The 21735-nt window shown below is 42.8% G+C and overlaps 1 protein-coding gene across 1 annotated transcript in view; it reads right to left on the bottom strand.

Moving 5' to 3' along the window:
- Positions 1-2277: 2277 nt before the first annotated feature.
- Positions 2278-21735, bottom strand: part of LOC141098809 (vomeronasal type-2 receptor 26-like) — an 85755-nt gene continuing 66297 nt past the window's right edge. Inside the window, exons 4-5 of the mRNA XM_073586785.1 lie at positions 8794-8917; positions 2278-3203 (exon numbers count right to left, since the gene is read on the bottom strand). Coding sequence (XP_073442886.1) covers positions 2278-3203; positions 8794-8917 — 1050 coding nt within the window. The remainder of the gene's footprint in view (positions 3204-8793; positions 8918-21735) is intronic.

The following is a 21735-nucleotide window of genomic DNA, read 5'->3' on the forward strand; positions in this document are numbered from 1 at the left end:
GGATGGCAGGGCTGGAACAGAATGGAACAGAAACACCGGAGGCAGGACTGGAGTAGGACGGCAGGACTGGAGCAGGATGGATCTGGAACACCGGAGGCAGGAGACGGAGGAAACAGTAACACTGGAGCAGGACTGAGAATAACTGTTAGCGAACATGGAAGACAGGCTGCGAGGCTGCTGCAGGAACCACTGAGGATGGCACCGAGAGACTGTAGAGAGCACAGGAGGAAGCAGGGCCCAGTGTGCAAGGTAACACAATGATCAGGCGCCTCCCTCAGGGAGAAGCGGCTTGATATAGCCACGTCTGGTCTGCCATTGGTCTGAAGGTGCTTCCTGGTCAGGGCACAGCTGGAGTACAAGAAGCAGCAGGGAGGCGCGACCACAGCCTATGGCGTTTTCGCATTGCATGCAGGGATGGCGTCGGCCGCGAGCCCGTCAGAGGTGACCGCCGTGGCCGTTGGGTGGAGAGAGGCTGCGGCGTGGGAGCAGAGGCTGGCTGCAGCGTGGGAGTGGAGGCCGGCTGCGGCGTGGGAGCGGAGGCTGGGTGAGTATGATGGAGCAGTGTAACAGCGTTCTACATGTACAGGGCCCACCTTGAGCAAGAACACCTCAGAAACATAAGTGATACCCCACTTGGTGAGCAGAGTGGAGTCAATGGCCACAACTTTCAATAGAGTCTCCAGCCTAACTGTCCCTATCTTACAATGAGTCACCAAGTTGGAGTCAATCAAATTAATGGTTGAACCACAATCCACAAACGCCATAGAAGGGAACAGACCATCGTCCACCCCAAGTTCCACCTGGAGCAGAATTTTAGTATTTGAAGTAAAGTGTACCTGCAGGTCTGGGCAACCTCCTCGACCGTTGCCCAGAACTAGACGTTTCCCGACACCTTGGAGGATGGAGGGAAAGATGGGCAGTCCTTTCTCTAATGTCCCGGAGCCCCACAGTAGAAACAAAGTTTGTTTTCCTTGTGGCATCTCCTTTCCTTTTCTTTAAAAGAAACAGCTCCCACCTCCATTGGTTAAACAGGTAATGAGGATTCAACTTTAGCGGGGTACAAGGAGGTCTCCTGTTGCATCACTCCCCTAGCATGGAGTCTACTGTCCATGCAGACAGTCGGTGTCACAGCTTCCTCGAGGAATGTAAAGCTAAAGCGTCCTTAAGATGCTCGGACAGACCTCAGCGGAACAATACTCTGAGAGCCGAATCGTTCAAGGATACCTCTGCGGCCCACTGTCTAAACTCAGAACAAAACCACTCAGCTGAGTGCTTTCCTTGAGGTAGACTCATAACCATGTCCTCAGCCAGTCACACACCATCATAGATTTGCCCAAGGGCTTCAAAGAACCGATCCACAGACATTCTTTCATCAGCAGTAGGGAAAAGAGAGAAAGTCCAAGCCTGCAGAGCCTCCCTTAATAAAGAAATAATAACCCCTACCCTTTGACTCTCATCTCCTGAAGAACGCGGTCGCAGAGAAAACGATTGTTGATGGCCCATGATTAGCTGGACATCTGCTCTATGTTTGACATGTAATTTATCCTGTACTGCTGCGATTGCTGTTGCTGGCCCTACACTGACAGACATTTCCTGCCTGCTCTATCACATTTTTATATATTATGTCTACTGCAACCTCTACTGCACATCCATACCAGTCACACATCTCCTGGTTGTCAACTAAGTTTATAAGTGCTATACTTTGATTCTGCTGCTAGGGCTGTTGTTACTGGCTCTACACTGCCAGACATTTCTTCGCCAGTAGGAATATTTTTCATGACTTGTTGACAAGCCATTACTTTTTTTACTTTGAAAACAATTGACCTGTTCCTGCTCTCTGAAAACAGGCATAACTTTTGGACAACTAAGTAAAAAACTTCATCAGTTTAGACATTCCATCCACTTTTCAAAAGAAGTGTAGCTGGCAAGGACTGGTATATTACTTCCAAAATTTTTGTGCAAAACTATTGCTACATTTTTACACCATAAAAAGTGCCTAATCTACTCGATGAATCTGTATCTTGTTATTTTAACAATTTTTTGACAACAAACATTTGCCTAAAATATTGGAATAATTTCATTAGGTGCCTAAAAGACCAATTGAATGCATTTTATGTAATTTTTTTAAGGTTTAAACTGTTACATAATTCAAACCATTGATTGCACATAACAGAATTCTAGAAAAGATCTAAAATGTAAATTGTATAATTGGTCATTATGGAAATAAAGAAAATACCCAATGGAAATATCTGAATACATTACATTGCTAAACATGATTTATGTGGTTAGATTTTCTCTTCCATATTTAGGATTTTTTAACAATTTGTCTTTTGAATTTAAGTCTGGTCTCAGGATAATAATATAACATTTAGGATAAAATATACAGGCCAAAATGCCGACACTTGAAGACAATATAGCAAATATCTCTACAAGAACTGAACTTTTTCCAGTGACACTTAAATATGCCGGGATAAAAGCCACCCAGACACTGCAGACAACCAGCATGCTGAATGTGATGTATTTAGCTTCATTGAAACTATCTGGCAAATTTCTTGCCAGAAAAGCAACCAAGAAACTCACTGCAGCAAGAAACCCAATGTAACCCAGGATAATGGAAAATGCTACTATCGAACCTTCATTACACTGAAGAATAATTTTGTCCACATACAAGTCAAAGTTGTTTTCTGGAAATGGCGGTGCAGTAGATAACCAGATAATGCAAAGTACAACTTGGACAAATGAACAAACAAACACTAAACAGTTGATGATCTTTACTCCAATAAATTTTCGACATTTGCTCCCAGGTTTGGTGGCTTTGAAGGCCGAGTAGACCATAATAGTCTTAGCCAGAATAGAAGAAATGGTTACTGAGAAGATGATCCCAAATGAAGTCTGACGAAGCATGCAGGTGACTCTTGTAGGACGACCAAGGAACAAAAATATACAGAGGAAGCTTAGCATAACGGAGACAAGTAAGGAGAAGCTTAAGCTTTGGTTAGATGCTTTTACGACTGGTGTATCTCTAAATAAAGTGAAGATTCCCAAGATAAATGAAGTTTTGAGGAAAAGAAAAATAACAATGAGAGTTATTATAATAGTTATTGAGTCGTCAGTATATGATAAGAATTCTGTCTCCTTTGGTGCACATTGATTGTTGTCATTTGGCCACTGGTCTCTTGGACACCTGATGCATGATCGCTTGTCTAAAAGAAGAATACATAAAAAATCAAAATAAAAGAATCTATATAAGTGCAGTGAGGATTCTTTTATAGATTTCATTTTTGAAACTGTGGAAAACTAGAGATCCTCATCTAATGCTATGTCTGATAACTAGAGGATCTGACAACGTGGAGATATGTAACTTCTGCCGGAGAGAAAAAAAATGTTGGGTCTTTTTGCCAGGATAAGCCTTTCAAACTAAATACATGGAATAAATAACATTAAGATGTGACTTGATATGCCATCAGGGTCTGTTAGAAAACCACAAGTGCTAATGGATATAGTAAATAAATGAGTCTGACATTTACAGTTACATCTACAGTCCTCTTTAATATAAGAAGTTGAGTAATGCGATTCCTACTCTGACAATGAGTCCAGTACAGGCGCTCAAGTGTAGAATGAATGACATGCAGTACTGTATCTATAGTCTGACAGGCTCTGGTTAGTGATGAGCGAGTATACTCGTTGCTCGGATGATCTCCGAGTATTTTGGTGCTCGGAGATTTAGTTTTTGTCCTCTCATCTGCATGATTTGCGACTTGTAGACAGGCTGAATACATGTGGGAATTCCCTAACAAACAGGCATTCCTCACATGAATTCAGCCTGTCTGCAAGTCGCAATTCATAAAAAAAAATGAACTGTAGTAGACTTGAATGAAATGCATGATGTAAAAGCATGTTCACACTGGCCATAAAAGCAAGCAAAACAAAAGGAAGAAACAATGTGTGTATATACCCTAATGAAAATAAATAAGTAAAAAAGCAAGGGCATTAAATAACATAGGGTACTAGGTAAACACTGTTTTGATCAAAAAAGTATAAAGCTGTCCCACCACGACAAGGTGTACCCATTTGAGACAGTAACTACACTAACGGTAAAACCTGCCTAGTGTGAATGGTGGCAGAGTCTCTGGGTCCCAAATGGGACTATAAATGAACTACACAGCTCAGTAGAAAGGAGGCCACACCCTATTTGCACTGAATGCAAAAATACAAAAGAAACACAAAAATACTGAACTGGAGTAGACTTGAATGACATGCATGATGTAAAAGCCACCATTCACAATAGGTAGGTTTTACCATTAGTGTAGTTACTGTCTCAAATGGGTACACCTTGCCGTGGTGGGACAGCTTTATACTTTTTGGATCAAAACAGTGTTTACCAAGTACCCTATGTTATTTAATGCACTTGGTTTTTTACTTATTTATTTTAATTAGGGTATATACACACATTGCTTTTCCTTTAGTTTTGCTTGCTTTTATGGCCAGTGTGAACATGCTTTTACATCATGCATGTCATTGAAGTCTACTCCAGTTCAGTTTTTTTTGTGTTTCTTTAGTATTTTTGTATTCAGTACAAATAGGGTGTGGCCTCCTTTCTACTGAGCTGTGTAGTTCATTTATAGTCCCTCTTAAGCTGGGTGTCCGTTTGGGACCCAGAGACACTGCCACCATTCACACTAGGTAGGTTTTACCGTTAGTGTAGTTACTGACTCAAATGGGAGCACCTTGCCGTGGTGGGACAGCTTTATACTTTTTTGATCAAAACAGTGTTTATTTACCTAGTACCCTATGTTAGTTAATGCACTTGCTTTTTTACTTATTTATTTTCATTAGGGTATATACACATAGTGTTTTTTCCTTTGGTTTTGCTTGCTTTTAAGTCGCAAATCATGCAGATGAGACGACGAAAACGAAATCTCCGAGCACGCCAAAATGCTTGGAGGACACTCGAGGATGTTCGGAAAAACCTGAGCAACGAGTATACTCGCTTATCACTAGCTCTGGTGCAAAATTTAGTCCTGAGCTCACTCCAGTATGTTAATCATATGTACGGGCTCCTCTAGTGTTCTTGATCCTATAAAAACATGTGTGTTCGCTCACCCCATTCACTATCTCCTGTGGTATCTCCTGAAGAAGAGGTCATATAGGACTTCGAAACGAGTAGAATAAACCACCATTATCTTTTAACCATATTTTGCATCCTAAATTATCTGGCAAAGTGGACATGATCCACAATCTTCCTTGATAATAGCACTTATTAGGTCGCTAGCCGACCTGTGGATCTGCGGCACCTGACATATAAGCCTGGTCTCTACACCACCAGGTGAGCAGTTTTTGATCAAAATTGCACATTGTGTAACGTGAGACAAGACCCTATTTGTGCTCCTTTGTTTTCCTTCAGTTTGCACTACTTGTAATAATGTCCCGGGTCTTGGTAGCAATCTTGCAGTAAGGACTCCCATCATGTAATAATGTCCTCCATGCTCTAATAATCTCCTGTAACTTTTCCCCCTTCGGTAATAATGTACTCCATCCTGGACCTTATCCTACATTAACATCTCCCACTCTCACTCTAATCCTGAAATAGTGTAACCCATCTTGTAATAGTGTCCCACATCCTGTCCCCTGTCTTGTAATAATGTGCCTCATACTGGACACCACCCTGTGATAATATGCACTGTTCTGTAATAATGTCCTCTGTCCTGGCCCCTATCTGCCAATAATGTTCTCTATCCTGGCCTTTATTCTATAATAACGTACCCTCTCATGACCCCTATGCTCTTACAATGTTCTCCATCCTTGCCCCCATCATCTAACAATATTCTTTGTACTGGTCACCATCCTGGAATAACATCCCACATCCTAAAATAGCAAACCTTATTCAGTAATAGTATCACCATTAATGTCCTGTCTTCTATCTTGTAATGCTGTGACCCATCCTGGCCTCCATCCTGTAATGATGTTTTCTGTCCTAGCCCCTGTCCTGTAAAAATGTCCCCATCCAGTACTCTATCCCTAAAAAAAGTCCCCCATCCTGTACTCTATCCTGTAATAATGTCCCCCTTCCTTAACCAAATTCTAAAATAATGTCTTCTAAAAACATTCCCTATCTCGGTCGATTTTTGTCCTAGTACTTTCCTCTAACATTTTAAAAAAATAATCTCCTTACTAGTTGATGGGAGAACCTGGGAATGTTCTGGTATGAACATTTAAAAAAAAGTTTTGTTTTGGTACCCAAATGGCACGAGAACCCAAACCCGGACTCTGACCCCATTTAAATGAGTCAGTGTCTTTCTTTCAAATAAAGGATTTTATTCTGGCTGTGTCTTTTTTACAATTTAGCTATGGGGTTAGTAATGGAGATCTTATAGATGACTCTCTAGTTCTAACCTGTGGGCTTGATGTCAGCGGCCACAAAACAGCTGATATAAACCCCATAAATATTTTCCCACTTGCTACCACACCAGGGCAAGTGGGAAGAGCCGAGCAAAGTGCCAGAATTCTATGGGGCAGCTGTGAGCTACTATTATTAGGCTATGGGGGCAAATATTCATGGCCTCTTACCAGCCTGAAAATACCAGCCCCTAGCTGACTGCTTTAGATTGACTGGTTGTCAAAATTGAGGGATACCCCACCCCATTTTTTAAAATTATTTATTTAAATCATTTAAAAAACAGTGTTGTGACTATTCTATTCTTGTTAACCAGCCATGATAAAGCTGACAGCTGAGAGTTTTAGCCCGCAGCTGTCAGTTTTTCCTGCTTTGGTTATCAAAAATAGAAGAGACCCATATCATTTTTTTAAATTTATTCATAGCACAGGTGCCAGCTGCTATCAGTGACAGCTGTCATACGTTGATGGGAGTAGTACTCTCTCATCAGCCGATGTCTGTGATCGACGGTAAACTTTTTACTACTGGTCACAGCTGCTGGTTTATGCTGTCACCTGACAGCATGGGAACTGCAGCTCTCTGATCAGCAGTAATATTCTTACCACGGATCAGAGCCGCTGATGTTTCTCGTGCTGTCATGCAGATGACAGTATGGGAAACACCAGATGTTCAGGTTGCCGAACAGTAATGCGGACTTCATGGAGAAGTTCGTGTTTGTGGTCTGTACCTGACCCTGAACTTTACAGTTCGGGTATGCCCGAATTTCTTACTTCTTACCTGTAGTTTCTCCAATAACAAGCATTGTTCTCTTCATGCTGCATAGCTTATGCAAGTTGGTGGTGCAGCACATGGAAGTAATATCTTACATCACCTCTAACGGATATGCTGTTGGAGCGCCCTGCAGGGCCAGGGGTTACTCGGTACCGGGCCAGTCAGGCTCTCAAAAGGGGATGTCACGGTGGCAGTGACCCGGTCCGTGACCCTGGGGGTCCGGTAATTAAAAAAAGGATAGTTATGTGGTGTTTAATTGTGACGCCACCTTTGGTGTTCGGCAATGGGTGGCCGACGCTGCGGTTCGGTCCTTTGGGACTGATGGTGACGCAGCAAAAATGGTTCAGCTCCCCACGGGTAGAGTACTGCCCCAGGGCAAATATATTTGATTGTTCAGATGGTGGTGAATGTTGGGGTGCAGAGAATAAGTGAAGGACACAGAGAGGTGCAGTTTTCTTTACCTTTTACTTGAAAGTAGTTGCAATCTGGGGTACCACTTGCAGACAAGGGATTGAGTCCAGCTCACCTGGAGGCATTCAGGGGATCCACCATGTCAGGTGGGGTTGGGGACCTTCCTTCTGTGCTCTGTTTTTGGGTCCCTGCTGCTTGTAGCTAAGCTGCAGCCCTCTCCTGCATGATGATCTCTAACCTGTATGACTGACAGCGTGAGCCTATACCACGGGTACTATCCTTTTCACTGTCAGCCCTGGGCTCTTGGTCTGCTGCTGTGCCTTCAGGTATTCAGTGTGTCCAAGGAACTTGCAGTCCCCTGTACTCCAGATTACAGCTCCTGCCCAGCCAAGGACTCTGAAATCCCTTTTTATATCAGCGCTTCGCTCTGGGGTCAGCTATATGCCATTTTAGTTCCCCAGAGCCTGTTCCTGTCCCTTCCCTCTTCACAGACCAACTCTAACTCTCTAACTGTCTTGTCATGAGCTCCAGCTGCTCCCGTTTCCATGACAACTCCCATGTTTACTCTCTCAGCTGACTTCTTACTGACTCACTAACCCCACCTGCTGGCCAGAATTTATAAGGAAGCTCCCCTTTCTGACCTGCAGCAGGAATTGTCATGTAACCTGTGTTACCTGGCATGGGGACCCCCCTCCTGCCTCCAGGCATGACATCACCCCTTAGAGGGAGGCAATGTCACTATGACAACCAGACTCTGGGGTGCCACACCAACATCAGCTGCTGGCCTCTGATAGTCTGGTGGCTTGTACAGTTATTACGGTAGAGGGTGCTTTCTGTGCAGCTGTTCATTTCAACTGGTTGTGCATCTTTGGATGCATGTTCAGTGGAAAACTACACTGAAGTTGATGAGCCCCCACATCCCCTTCTATGATGGCGATCATCTCCCTGAATCTCCCTGATGACATAATTACCTACTAATTTTCTTCTGACAGCTGTCTACCCATTTCCAGCCAACAGCACAACTACAAATGTAAAATAACCAGTTATACACAAAAGGATGATTGTCAAATAAATGTACTTATTCAGAGAGTATAAAAAATTTATAAAATAAAAAACCTCTGTCTAAAATTTACTGATGTCTATAAAATATATAGATGTATCGACATATGATGTATATAATATAAGCAAATTTTATTGGAATGGAAAGTAATAAATACCTGTCTCATTAGATATTTCTCCATCAGAACACTGCAGACATTCGAAGCAGCACTTATGGCTTCCGTTCATTAGGATCCTTCGATAACCTGGTGGACAGTCCTCAGTGCACTTAGAGACTGGAATCTGAAGCATAAATTAACAATTTTTTAATACAGTATATGTGTTCTTAAAATGTGGAACCTAAAAAATAATAAAATATTAAATATCTGACACATTTTTTAATGCATTTTGCTATTATAAAAATGTATTCAGCTTTGTTCATTGCTTACATTTGGCTGCTGCCAGAGCATTGATTACTGTGAGGAGCTGACCATGGACTAAAGACTATTGGACCAAGAAACATAAAACGGAGTCTACAGCTCTAGGGGTTGCCGACTTTTTCCAGCATGGAGCACCAGTTGCATCAATATTATCGTTGCATTATAATAGAGGTTTGCTTGCTGTGTTTTATTAGTGATTTGCTTGCTTGTCAGTTTAGCCTCAGGAATCAATGCTTCCATTCAGTGACAGTAGGAGAGGAAGACATGCAGGCTAGATATTATGCACACATAAGGCCAAACCCAAGATTAGTAATCAAGGAACTCTATCATTCCATTGTTCTTCCAGCCAATAGTGTGGATGGGGATTGTATACCCAAGGGAGCCGCCTTCACTACAGGGAGTGTCACATTTAGTTCCAGGAGATGGACTTAAGCCCCCGTTACACATAACGATGTCCCAGCGATCCCACCAACGAACCGAATTGATGGGATCGCTCGGACATCATTAGGCTGATCGCTGGAGAGCTGTCACATAGACAGCCCCAGCGATCAGGACCAGCGACGCTGGACGCTGGTTTCTAATGTAAACGTCGGGTATCCAGGAGTCGCGTCCTGGATATCCGACGTTTACATTAGAAACCAACGTCCAGCGTCGCTGATCGCTGGTCTCTCGCTGCCACACGCAGTGATGTGCGGTGGCCAGCGGGAGACCAGCGATCGAAAAATGGCCCAGGCCACTCGAGCACGATCAGCGATAACCGGCAGGGGGGCCGGTTGTTGATCCCCGTCACACACAGCAATCTCGCTGGCGAGATCGCTGATGTGTCACAAAATCAGCGATCTCGCTGTGTGTGACGGGACCCTTATGGAATATACATCATTCTTTAAGCTAAAAGCAAATGTTTTAGGGGAGGAAGGAAAAGAAACCACTTTTAGTCAGGCAGTTGGGAGAATGACGTCGAAGGAAGAGGATCGAGGATGACGTTCTGAAGCAAATGGATGGATTGCCTATGGTGATTTGGAGTTCAGTTGCTGGCTGGGCTGGACACACGTGCTACTGTTGAGGGATCTGTCATCTGGATTTCAGGAACTTTCTTCCCTGGAACTGTTGCTGCTGGACACATGAGCTTTGTTTGTGTTACCTGTCATCTGAAGGAGCGTGGATTATGACAACAGAGTATACTGGAGGGAGATGCAAAATCTGTAGGCCAGCCAAAAGTTCGGAGACAGTGACTATCGCCTGGTAAGGGTGCAGTGCGACTACCGGGGAGGGGATCATGTGGACTGGGCACTTTCAATTTTGGCCATATACCAGGAGTGATTGAAAAACCATGGATGTAAGGAATAAAAAGTAGTTGCATTGTTAACCTACTTAGGTGAATATTTAGACCCACAACCTCTCATCATCAATATGTTTGTCCTGGACAATCCCTTTTAAAAAGCAACATACTTCAAAGTGTAACTATTACTATTGAAAAGTTTTCAAATATGACGTGCTACACTGTGCTGGTCCGAGTGGTGGTCCGAGCCCTAAATAGAAAGTCTTTGAATAGGTATAAACTCTCTGAGAGTAAATTATGGACCCACAGATTTAACATTGAACCAGTGTACCTCTCTGTATGTGTAGCTGATGCAAGACCAGTGAACTTAAAAGAAGGATTTTAACAGATTTGCAAGTTTCAAGGCCCAAATCCGCACCAATCAGCAGCACTGCACAGTACATGTGAGACAGTCATAGCCAAAAGTATTGGAACCCTTGATATTGTTCTAGAAAATGAAGTATTTCTCCCAGAAAAGGATTGCAGTTACGCATGTTTTGTTATAGAGATGATTATTTCCTTTGTGGGCATTGGAACAATTAAATAAAAACTGAGAAAAAAAATGCAAATTGGACAGAATTTCACACAAAACTCCAAAAATGGGCCGGACATATTGTTGGCTCCCTCGCCTTAATAGGTTACACCCTTGGGAATAAAGAACTGCAATTAATCACTTCCTATAACCATCTACAAGCTTCTTACATCTCTCAGTTGGAATTTTGGAGCCGCTCTATTACAAACTGATCCAGGTCTCTCATATTTCGCCTTCTCCCAACAGCAATTTTAATCCCTTATTGAAAGAGCCAATTTGCTTCTTAATGACCAAGGCAATTTTTACAATTCTTACCCCTGTCAATTTATGAGGTTATAATTAGAGAGAGAAAAAAGGGGCAAACCAGCTCACCGACAACCACCACGGGTTCACGGAACTCCGTTTGATCAGCATGAATGAATGAAGAGGTCACGTTCCAGCTCCCATAAAATCCTTATTCTCTATTAATCCATTAAAAACAGCTGTGATAAAGATTGTTCGGATCGAAACGCGTCACTTTACCTTGAACTGACAGTTTTTTCCAAGGACCATTTTTTCGCCACATTAATTGTTTTTAATGGATTAATAAAGAATAAGGATTTTATGGGAGCTGGAACATTACCTCTTCATTCATTTATGAGGTTATAACTCTGGAATGCTTTAACGGATCCCGCTGATTCTGAGATCGTTTTTTTCATGACATATTGTACTTTACGTTAGTGGTAAAATTTATTCGATATATCTTGCATTAATTTATTAAAAAAATGGAAATATGGCAAAAAAATTTAAAATGTTCCAATTTTCAAACTTTTAATTTTTCTGCCCTTAAATCAGAGAAATATGTCACACAAAATACTTAATAAATAGCATTTCCCACATGTCTACGTTACAATTTTAGAAACAATTTTTTTTTTGTTAGGAACTTATAAGAGTTAAAAGTTGACCATCGATTCCTCATTTTTACAACAACCTTTTTTTTAGTGACCACATCACATTTGAAGTCACTTTAATGGGTCTATATGATAGAAAATACCTAAAATTTACACCATTCTAAAAACTTATCTAGATGTGTGGTGAGCATTTTGAACCCTCAAGTGCTTCAAACAAGTTTATAATGTAGAGCCATGAAAATAAAAAAAATTGCATTTTTTCCACAAAAATTTCACCCCCAAATTTTTATTTTCTCAAGGGTAACGGGAGAAATTAGACACACAAAGTTGTTGAGCAATTTGTCTTGCCTACGCTGATACCCTATATGTGGGGATAAACCACTGTTTGGGGTTCCCTCAGCCCACATCACAGTAAGGTTGGTTTATTTTTTGGCTTCATTACAGTTTATTTAGTCCCATTTACCCTCTTTATCAGTCTGGCTATTGGCAGCAGTGGTCTCATTAGGTATTGGATTATAATTTTTTGGGGGTCAATTCTTTGTAGATCCTGCTTTAGAACACTAATATATGCACTATGGCACTTTATATGACCACTGATTAGCTATTTTTCTCTTTTGCACTTTATTACCCTCCCCTCTTTTTTGGGTGGTTATTACATTTTTGCATGTTATTTTATACCTCTCGTGTACTCATACGACCATATTGATTGGTATATGTGATTTCTATTATATTGCCACTTTATTACCAGACCTTTTTGTATGTGGTGTCTAGGTGTTTGCTGACTCCCTTATATACTATATCAATAATCATTTATGTATGATCTTGTTTTAATTTTTTATATTTGTACATTAAAATTCATATATTTTTATGAACTGCTTCTAGTCCATTTTGTTTTGGGTTTTGTTACATTATAATGGATGAGCTTTAATACTTTTAGTCTTATTTGGGATAAATGTTTGGGGGCATGGCAGAGCTTGGAATGGAAGGAGCGCTGTTTGACTTTTTCAATGCAGAATTGGCTGGAATTGAGATCAAACGCCATGTCGCGTTTGAACATCCCCTGATGTGCCTAAACAGTGGAAACCTCCCAATTCTATCTCCAATCCTAACCCCAATACACCCCTAATCACAACCCTAACCATAACTCTAACCACAACCCTAACCCCAACACACCCCTAACCCTAATCCCAACCCTAACTGTAATTCCAACCTTAGCCCCAACCCTAACCCTAACTTTAGCCTCTACCCTAACCCTAACTTTAGCCCCAACCCTAACTTTAAGTTTAGCCCTAACCCTAGCTTTAGCCCAACTTACTTTAGCCCAACCCACTTTAGTCCAACTCTAACCCTAATGGGAAAATGGAAATAAATACTTTTTTTATTTTATTATTTTCCTTATTTTCTCTTGGGAGAAGAAGCCGGCGGCCCGTGGGACTTGAGGGGGGTATGCAGAGAAGGTACCAGGGGGTGATCGGGGCACCAGGGAACCATATTTCTCTCTCCTCTGATGTGCAATCACATCAGAGGAGAGAGAAATTAAAAGTAAAATCAGACTTTTTTTGTGGTCATCTTTATACCATTAATAACGGCGATCGCAACACTGGGGTCGGTAAAAAACAACCGGGATCATGATCATGAGATATTCCGACACTGGGGGGTGCTATATCCTTAAATTTCAGCACTGTTAAAAAGCGGCATTGTGGTTTAAGTATGCTTACCTGCCGCCGTTAAATGGTGTATCGGCAGTCGTTATGGGGTTAAGAACTTTCCACGGGTGATCAAGGGGATTTCAATTTGGACTCATTGTTGCTACTTCAGAACTATCCAGCACTTTGTTTCCATTTTATGATTTCATTTTTTTTTTTTCATAGATCGGACTTTTACAAATGCAGTGATACCAAATATGTGCACTTTTTAAATTGCTTTTATTTCTTAATTTTTAATGGAGTAAATTGGGGTGATTTGGGGTGATTTGAACTTTCCTATTTTTTTTTATTTTTTTTTACTGTTCACCGTATTTGTTATTCCCCTTAGGAACCTTGAACCAGCAATTGTCAAATTGCTTGTGCCATATACAGCAATGTCACAGTATTGCTGTATATAGTAAACATCATGGTCTCATATGAATACAGGCTGTCTTTCATAGCTGATGAGTGGTTAGAACAGCTCACCCCCCTGCCGACCCGCTATAGCATATTGAAATCGGCATTTCACAGACTTACAGCCGTGGGTGGAGCTCCACCAGTGGCTGCTAGGGGCAGATGATGGCTAAATGATTCAGCCATCATCTGCTGGGAAAGATGCAAGCTTGGCTTGTGAAACAGGGAGATGGCAGATGACGTGCATAATACGCTATATGTCATTAATGGGTTACGTTTGGTGAAGACCATTTCCAGTATAATTGTTTATGTATTTAGAAGTTAGCTTCTAAAATCTGACTTTTGCACATCTGAAATCAGCCTGTTAGTAAAATATTCAAACTTGAAGACTTTGCTTTTTGACAATTAAGAAAAAAAAATCAAGATAACATATAACTTACAGAATGTTCAGCTAAATATGTTAATGTGATCATACAAGAACAGAGATTATAATACTGACCTTCTCATTTTTCCAGAATATTTCATTAGTCTGTATGAAAAGCTGATCTTCTTCTTGAACAGAGAGATTAAATCTTCCAACATATTTTAAAATAAACTGAGATTGAAATAATATTTTAGAATTATCAATGTGATAGTACGAGGTCATTTCTCCCTTGTCATTAAAGTAAATTTCTTTTCCCTTCAAATCTTGGAAATGAAGTTTTCTTAAAAAATACTGAAATAAATGAAATGTACATAAGAATAGGGAAAATATTATCTTGGCACATAAATGAGCACTGTTGGATATTTTTTGAGACTTGAAACAGAAGAAGCTGAAACCAGTGAGATGAACTGGGTGAACTGTTTTCGTGTTACCTACTATGCTGCATTCTCCTCCTTCCTCTGGCTTTCTCTATTCCTAGGCATAGTGGATAGGAATTGCAACCCATTAGTGCAAATATTGTGAGCCTATATGTTTAAGGCGACTGTTCAATGCTTTAGTATTTACGTTTCTAGTAAGCATACATGCCGCTACTGTGGGATTGCTTCATAATTTCTGAAGTGCCCTAACTATTTAAAAAAAAGCATTGCTATATTATCGGGAATTTTGCTATACTATTGGCCATTTTTGCCTTAGGCTTGTGTCAAATGTAGGCCTGCTACATCACTGGATATTCTACTATACTTTTATTTTATGACCTCTTGGTTGACAAATTATTAAAAAAAATTAAATTATATATTTCAACCATGTCATAAAATGTAAATAAAAAATATTTAAAAAGTCCCATCCCCCACAAAATATCAAATATTCATGTAATTATTACTATTTCTTCATGAAAAGTCTACAGATATACTCATATCACGAAACAATCACTGACCTCAGGGAGACCAGTCAAAGAAAACACTGCGGCAGCCGGCAAAGGCGCTCAATCAGTGAAATCCTAGGTGCATTGCTCCCTGGGAAATATGAATATGCAAATAAAGTCCGTGGAGCCTCATTTAAGAGTCTCAAACACGGGACTAGCCAGATCTTCCTCCAGGGAAGGACCCAGCCAAGGAGTGGCTCCTTTCGGAAACCACCATTACCACCATATTAAGTGGCCCTTTAAGTCAATATCCAGCTCTTTACGAGTTTACAGATATGACAAGGGAAATACCAAGGCCAGGTATCCATCCACAGACAGCTGTTTCGGGGTGTTGCACCTCATCAGTGTGGAGTAGGATTCTGGCTAGGTGGGAGCAATGCCTAGTATACTCATATGTAGTCATGTGACTAGTCATTATGCGCGATGGATTTATGTGCCATAAAGATGTAATTTTTTGTCCTATTTTTCCTATATTCTCATGGATGATTTGTGTTTTAGGGTTCTTTGGATCACTGAAGTCATTCTTAAACGCCTGTGATAAATACTTTGCCAAGTGCCCAATTAGAAGAAAACTACTTTAGAGGGATGTTCCACATTATTAAGCAGTTCATAATTTTCAAACAATATGGGAAAGAAAAAGGATCTATGTGCTGCCAAAAAGTATCAAATAGTGCAATGCCTAGGGCAAGGTATGAAAATAGGCATTTTATGAAAACTTATGTGTGATTATCGTCCTGTAAAAAGATTTGTGGGTTTGTGTAGATAAAGGCATAATAAGGAAGGTTTCCACCAGGCAAATTCAACGGATTAAGAGAGTAGCTTCTAAATAACATTGCAAAGCAGCAAATAGGTATTTGAAGCTGCTGATGCCTCTGAAATACCTCAAGGTGAAGGATCCTCCAGGTGTTTGTAGTTGTGCATAAACCTATTATTAAGCCACCCTTAAACAGTTGTGAGGGGTTGACAGGCTTAACTGCTCCTCGAGATAGACTCAGTCACTCAAGTGGTTAAAGTCTTTCAATGGTTTATTGCCTCATAAACCCAAAACCAATAAGGTAACAGAAAACAGCCTGTTTGGCTCAAATGAAAATAAATAGTCCATACACAGTCCTGCCAAGGTCCTCTCAGACAACACATATGGCAGCTCTCACAGGAGCTAGCAGGAGCTAGTTATCCGGAGGCTTGCTTCCTCCACACACATGTACATAGAAAAAAAAACTGGCTGGACATTCATCTCCCCTCCTGCCACACCTTGAAGGTGGAGATATGGTGGGTAGGCATCCCATCCATCTCTGACCTACTTACCATGAAAGCCATGCCCATTTAGCAACTGGATTTCTCTCAGCATATATCATGCAGAAGAAAACACTTATGGTTTTCACATCACACAGGACCACAATCTTTATGACAAATATCTCCCCTCATGTAAGACACCAGTGACCCTAAAGGCCCCGTTACAAACAGTGATTTTGTGACACATCAGCGATCTCTCCAGCGTGATTGCTGTGTGTGACATCCAGCAGCTGTCGACCCCCCTGCCAGGTATCACTGATCGTGCTGGATGGTCCTGGGCTGTTTTTTCATCGCTGATCTACCGCTGGCCAGCGCGCATTGCTGCACGTTGCAGCATCAAGAGATGAGCGATGCTGCATGCTGGTATCCAACGTAAACATCGGGTTTCTAAGAGCCGCGGGGGTCTTAGAAACCCGATGTTTACCCTAGATACCAGCGTGCACTGCAGGGCGGGAGGTGGAGACAGAGCGGCGCACAGACAGACCGGAGTAGCTCTGCTATCTGCTACTCAGGTCTGTCTGTGCGCTGCTCTGTCTCCACCTCCCGCCCTGCAGTGCATGCTGGTATCTAGGGTAAATATCGGGCTTCTATGGGGCGCGCAGCGCCTAGAAACCCGATGTGTACCTTAGTTACCAGCACGCTGATGCAGGGAGCTGCTAACCAAGGTACACATCGGGTTTCTAAGGGGCGCACGGCACTTAGAAACCCAATGTGTACCTTGGTTACTAGCTCCCTGCATCAGCGTGCTGGTAACTAAGGTACACTGCGGGTAACTAAGCGACGTGCGTGCCTGTTTGACAGCTCACCAGCGATCATGTAGCGACACACCAGCGATCCTGGCAAGGTCATATTGTTGTTGGGATCGCTGGTGAATCACTATGTGTGACGGGCCCTTAACTCTGCCAAAAGCCGGGGACTTTGACACCTTCAGACACCAAACAGGGAATTAAGGAGAGGGCATCTGCATTCACGTGTAGCTTTACGGGCCTGTGTTCTACGTGTAACCTGAAATCCTGGAGGACTAAAAACCACCTAGTCACCCAGACATTCTTACCCTGTTTCTCCCTTAACTATCTCAGATAGGCATGATCGGACACGAGATTGAACCTCCAGCCGAGTAGATAATACGTCAATGTATCCACTTTACATTTTATGGCCAGACACTCCTTCTCCACAATGGAATAATTTTTCTCGCATGACTAGAGCTTCTGGCCTAGATACAGGATGGAATGTTCTTCCCCATTGATCTTCTGAGACAGTATGACTCCCAACTCGACTTCTGATGCATCTGTCTGGATTACAAACTTGCTAAAGTCTGGTGCGACCAGAACTGGATGTTTACACAGAGCCTTCTTCAGCTCCTGGAATGCCATCTCTGTGTCAGTAGACCATTTAACTAAGGTTGACTTGCTACCTTTAAGAAGATCCATCAATGGGGTGGCGATTGTAGCAAAACTTGGACTGAGCCACCTGTAATAGTCCACAATTCCAAGAAAAGCCCTCACTTGCTTCTTGGTGATCTTATTTATCTGCGGTTTAATTTTGCAACTTCCGATGACATAGCCTAGGTGCTTGGCCTCTTCCTTCCCTATGGCACACTTTGTTGGATTTATTATGAACCCCACGCTTCTTAAAGCATCCCGAACCAACTGTACCTTTGGCAGATGACTGGCCCAGTCAGGGCTAAAACCACTATGTCATCCACAATGCGGCATACTTCTTATGCGGAGCCAGGATCCAATCCATCGCCCTCTGGAAGGTGGCCAGGGCACCCTGCAGACCGAAGGGCATCCTAGTGTGTTGAAAACACCCATCAGGCATTGAGAAGGCTGTCTTCTCCTTGGCATTCTGGGACATGGGTATCTGCCAATAGCCCTTTGTCAGGTCCATGGTTGTAATGTATCTCGTGGGTCAAAGTCTCTCAAAGAGTTCGTCCACACGAGGCATCGGGTAAGCACCCAAACTAGAACCTTCATTCAGCTTGCGGTCATCATTGCAAAACCGTCACTCACCGTCAGGCTTTGGTACGAGGACAATGGGACTCAACCATCCACTTTTTGACTCCTCTATCACCCCGAGGTCTAACATCCTCTTTACTTCATTGGATATCACCTCTCTCTGTGCTTCCGGAATTCTATAGGACTTAAGGTTCACCCTTACATGTGGTTCCGTTATCACGTCATGTTCGACCACCTGCGTTTTCTCTGGCAACTTTGAGAATAGGTCCTGGTTCTGCTGCAACAGCTCCTGACACTGTTGCCTCTGGGCTGGCATCAGGATCTCTGCAATAGTGACATCATCCACAGTGGCTTTGGGATTGGCTCTCAGGCAAGGAGTGTCCAGCGGTTCTCGGTCTCGTCAGGGTTTGAGTAAGTTCACGTGATGGACCTGGTGCGGCTTTCTTTGCCCCGGCTAGTGTACTTTGTAATTAACTTCGTGCAGTTTCTCCACCACCTCATATGGGCCTTGCCACTTGGCTAGGAACTTGCTCCCCACTGTAGTGATAAGCACTAGCACACGGTCCCCGGGCTGGAACTGCCTCAGCCTCGCTGATGGGTTATACACCCTCGCCTTTGACTCCTGTGCCTGGAGAAGATGCTCCTTTATGATAAGCATCTCTTTTACCATTCTCTCCTGCAGCTGGGCAACATGCTCCTTGATGCTCCTGTGTGGTGTGACCTCAGCTTCCCATGTTTTCCTTGGCAATGCCCAGGAGCCCCTCAGTGGCTCCTTGGGACTCCCCCCAGTGGTGGCTCTGTTACCCCTTTTTTGGGACTCTCTGGGTATCCCAGGATGGAGATGTACCACCCCCTGGCTTCCTCATGGACATCTCGACCACCTGGTACCTTTCTACAAGGCCCACCAGGTCATTCGCATTCCGGGTATCTCCTTTGGCAACACAGGTCTGCACCGGCCTGGGGAGCGAATGAACAAACCTATCCATAGTGACCTGCTCTACCATCTGGGCTGTAGTGGAGGACTCTGGATGCAACCATTTCTGGACCAAACATTTGTGAGCAGGGAGGACGGTCACCATGATGTGCCCAGTGTTGAACCATTTTGACTCTGTCAGACATAGTGACCCCTGAGCCTGCCAATATCTCTGTTTTAAACTTGGCATATTCTCAGGCATCCTGCAAGGTCATATCAGAATAAGCTTTCTGGGGTTCACCTGTCAGATAGGGGGCCAACACCTCCACCCACTGCTCTGAGCCTCTCCCGCTCTGCAACCCATTCAGTAACAGGCAGCTGCTTTATAAGGAGCTTATTAGTTTCCTGCTGTACCTAGTGCTAGCATTGCTACAGAGGTCTTTCAGTCTACCGGTTAACTGTTGATTAGCATTGCAATTCTCTGACATGATGGAATTTCACTCTGCACATGTTGCAGCGGCTATGGCAGCAGCGACAAGTCCTGGTGCAGTATGTCATTTTTTGCATGGTCTGGGCGAATGCAGTCTGGACATTTGCAGAGTGGGCACATGTGAAGGACCCCTGCACCTTTGTGCACAGTTTTAAAATGTCTACTAAGATATTTAGCTCTGACAATGCAGTCACCAGCATCACTATTACAGTCATCTACATGCTGGATTACTCTTTGAATAGTCTGCGTGAGGAGGTGATGGTCCCAGAGGGAGAGTTGGAAGCAGAGGAGGATGTGGAAAGGATAACAATATCTCAAATTTACAGCTGTCGTTGCATGGGAGCAATCAAGGGTGCTAATGTTACCAGACAATGGTACCAGACAAACTGTTAGTGATGATGCAGGAGCTGAGGAACAAATTGAGGAGGATGAAGTCGTGCGTCAGTGAAGAGATAAAGAGGATAATGATACCCTCTCTGTTGTCTGTGGTTGGTGGGAGGGGATGGAGGACGCAACCTTGAGTGTTACCCTGCAACCAACACACCATGGACTTGGAACTCATGGAAGTGCCCGGTACATGAGCGCCTTCCTGCTGCATCTTCAACATGATGCCAATATTCTTAGGGTTAGAAAAAGTGCTGACTACACGGTACAAGAGTAAATTTATCCAGATCCTTTCCCCTCTGGAAGGGGATGGGCATATGCTTGAGTATCAAAATATGTGTGTCAACAATCTTAAGAGAGGTTTTCCCCAAGACAGCATTAAGGCACACAGTGTGCATCCCAGTTGTAGACGTCCAACCCCTGGAACATCAAGGCATCATCACCGAATCATAAGCAGCAGCAGCATCATTGTAAGTTGCATAAGAATTTTCTGTGAGTCGTTTAACACATTCTTTAAACCAGCCCATGCACCAGCAGAACAGAGTACAAGTCTGCCACATTGTGAACAACTGGAGAGGATGGTGCAGTAGTATCTGGAGCTTAATATCAAAGCCAAAAGGGGGGATTGGACCCTTTTACATTTTGGTCTTCAAAAAAGGATGTGTGACCTGAGCTCGACTGTCACATCTTGGAGGGTTTGTCATGGCCGGCAGCCAGCGTCCTCCCAAATCGTGTCATCGGCGCTTCTGGTGGTGTCCTGACAGATAAGCGCATTTGGCTTGTCCTTCAAAGACCACCTTACTTTCATTAAAATGAACAAGTCATTGATCTCCGATAACTTTTGCATCCCAGTTGCAGATTGGGCAGATTAGGCGATTGTGTCATTTTTAGTGTCATGTATTGCTCTTACGTTATTGCAGACTGTGCCATCTTTGTGGTGTTTTATGTGCCTGCTGTTGCTACTGCTACTGATGTTACAAACAATTTTTTGAAATGTGGAGCCTCCAAGTTGGGCCTCTATCTGTTGGGTTGCCTGAGGTGGAAGGTTTGTCAGAGGCATAATATAATATTTCTACTCTGTGGAAATTGATGCCACTTTAGTGGTGTGTGGCAAATACTTTTTTAAATGTGTAGACTCCACGTTGTGTCTCCATCTGGTGGGTTTCCTGTGGTGAAAGGTGTGTCAGAGGCCTATTATACTGTTTCTACTCTGGGAAAATTATGCCACTTTAGTGGTGTGGGACAATTATTTTTTTGAAATGTGCAGACTTCAATTTGGGTTTCCATCTGGTTTATTGCCTGTGTAAGTAGGTCTCCGAGACAGGCAGGCCAGCACTTACTTTCAGTCAACTACCTTTGTTACTTTCCTTACATTTTTCTACCAAGAGTAGTCTATAAAACTTATGCTTGTACCATCTGCGTGTAGCTGGAATAAAAAAACAAAATGGAGGTGTTGCA

This window comes from Dendrobates tinctorius, unplaced genomic scaffold (assembly GCF_039654945.1).
Source record: "Dendrobates tinctorius isolate UK_male_01 unplaced genomic scaffold, ASM3965494v1 ptg000095l, whole genome shotgun sequence".
Taxonomy (NCBI): Eukaryota; Metazoa; Chordata; class Amphibia; order Anura; family Dendrobatidae; genus Dendrobates; species Dendrobates tinctorius.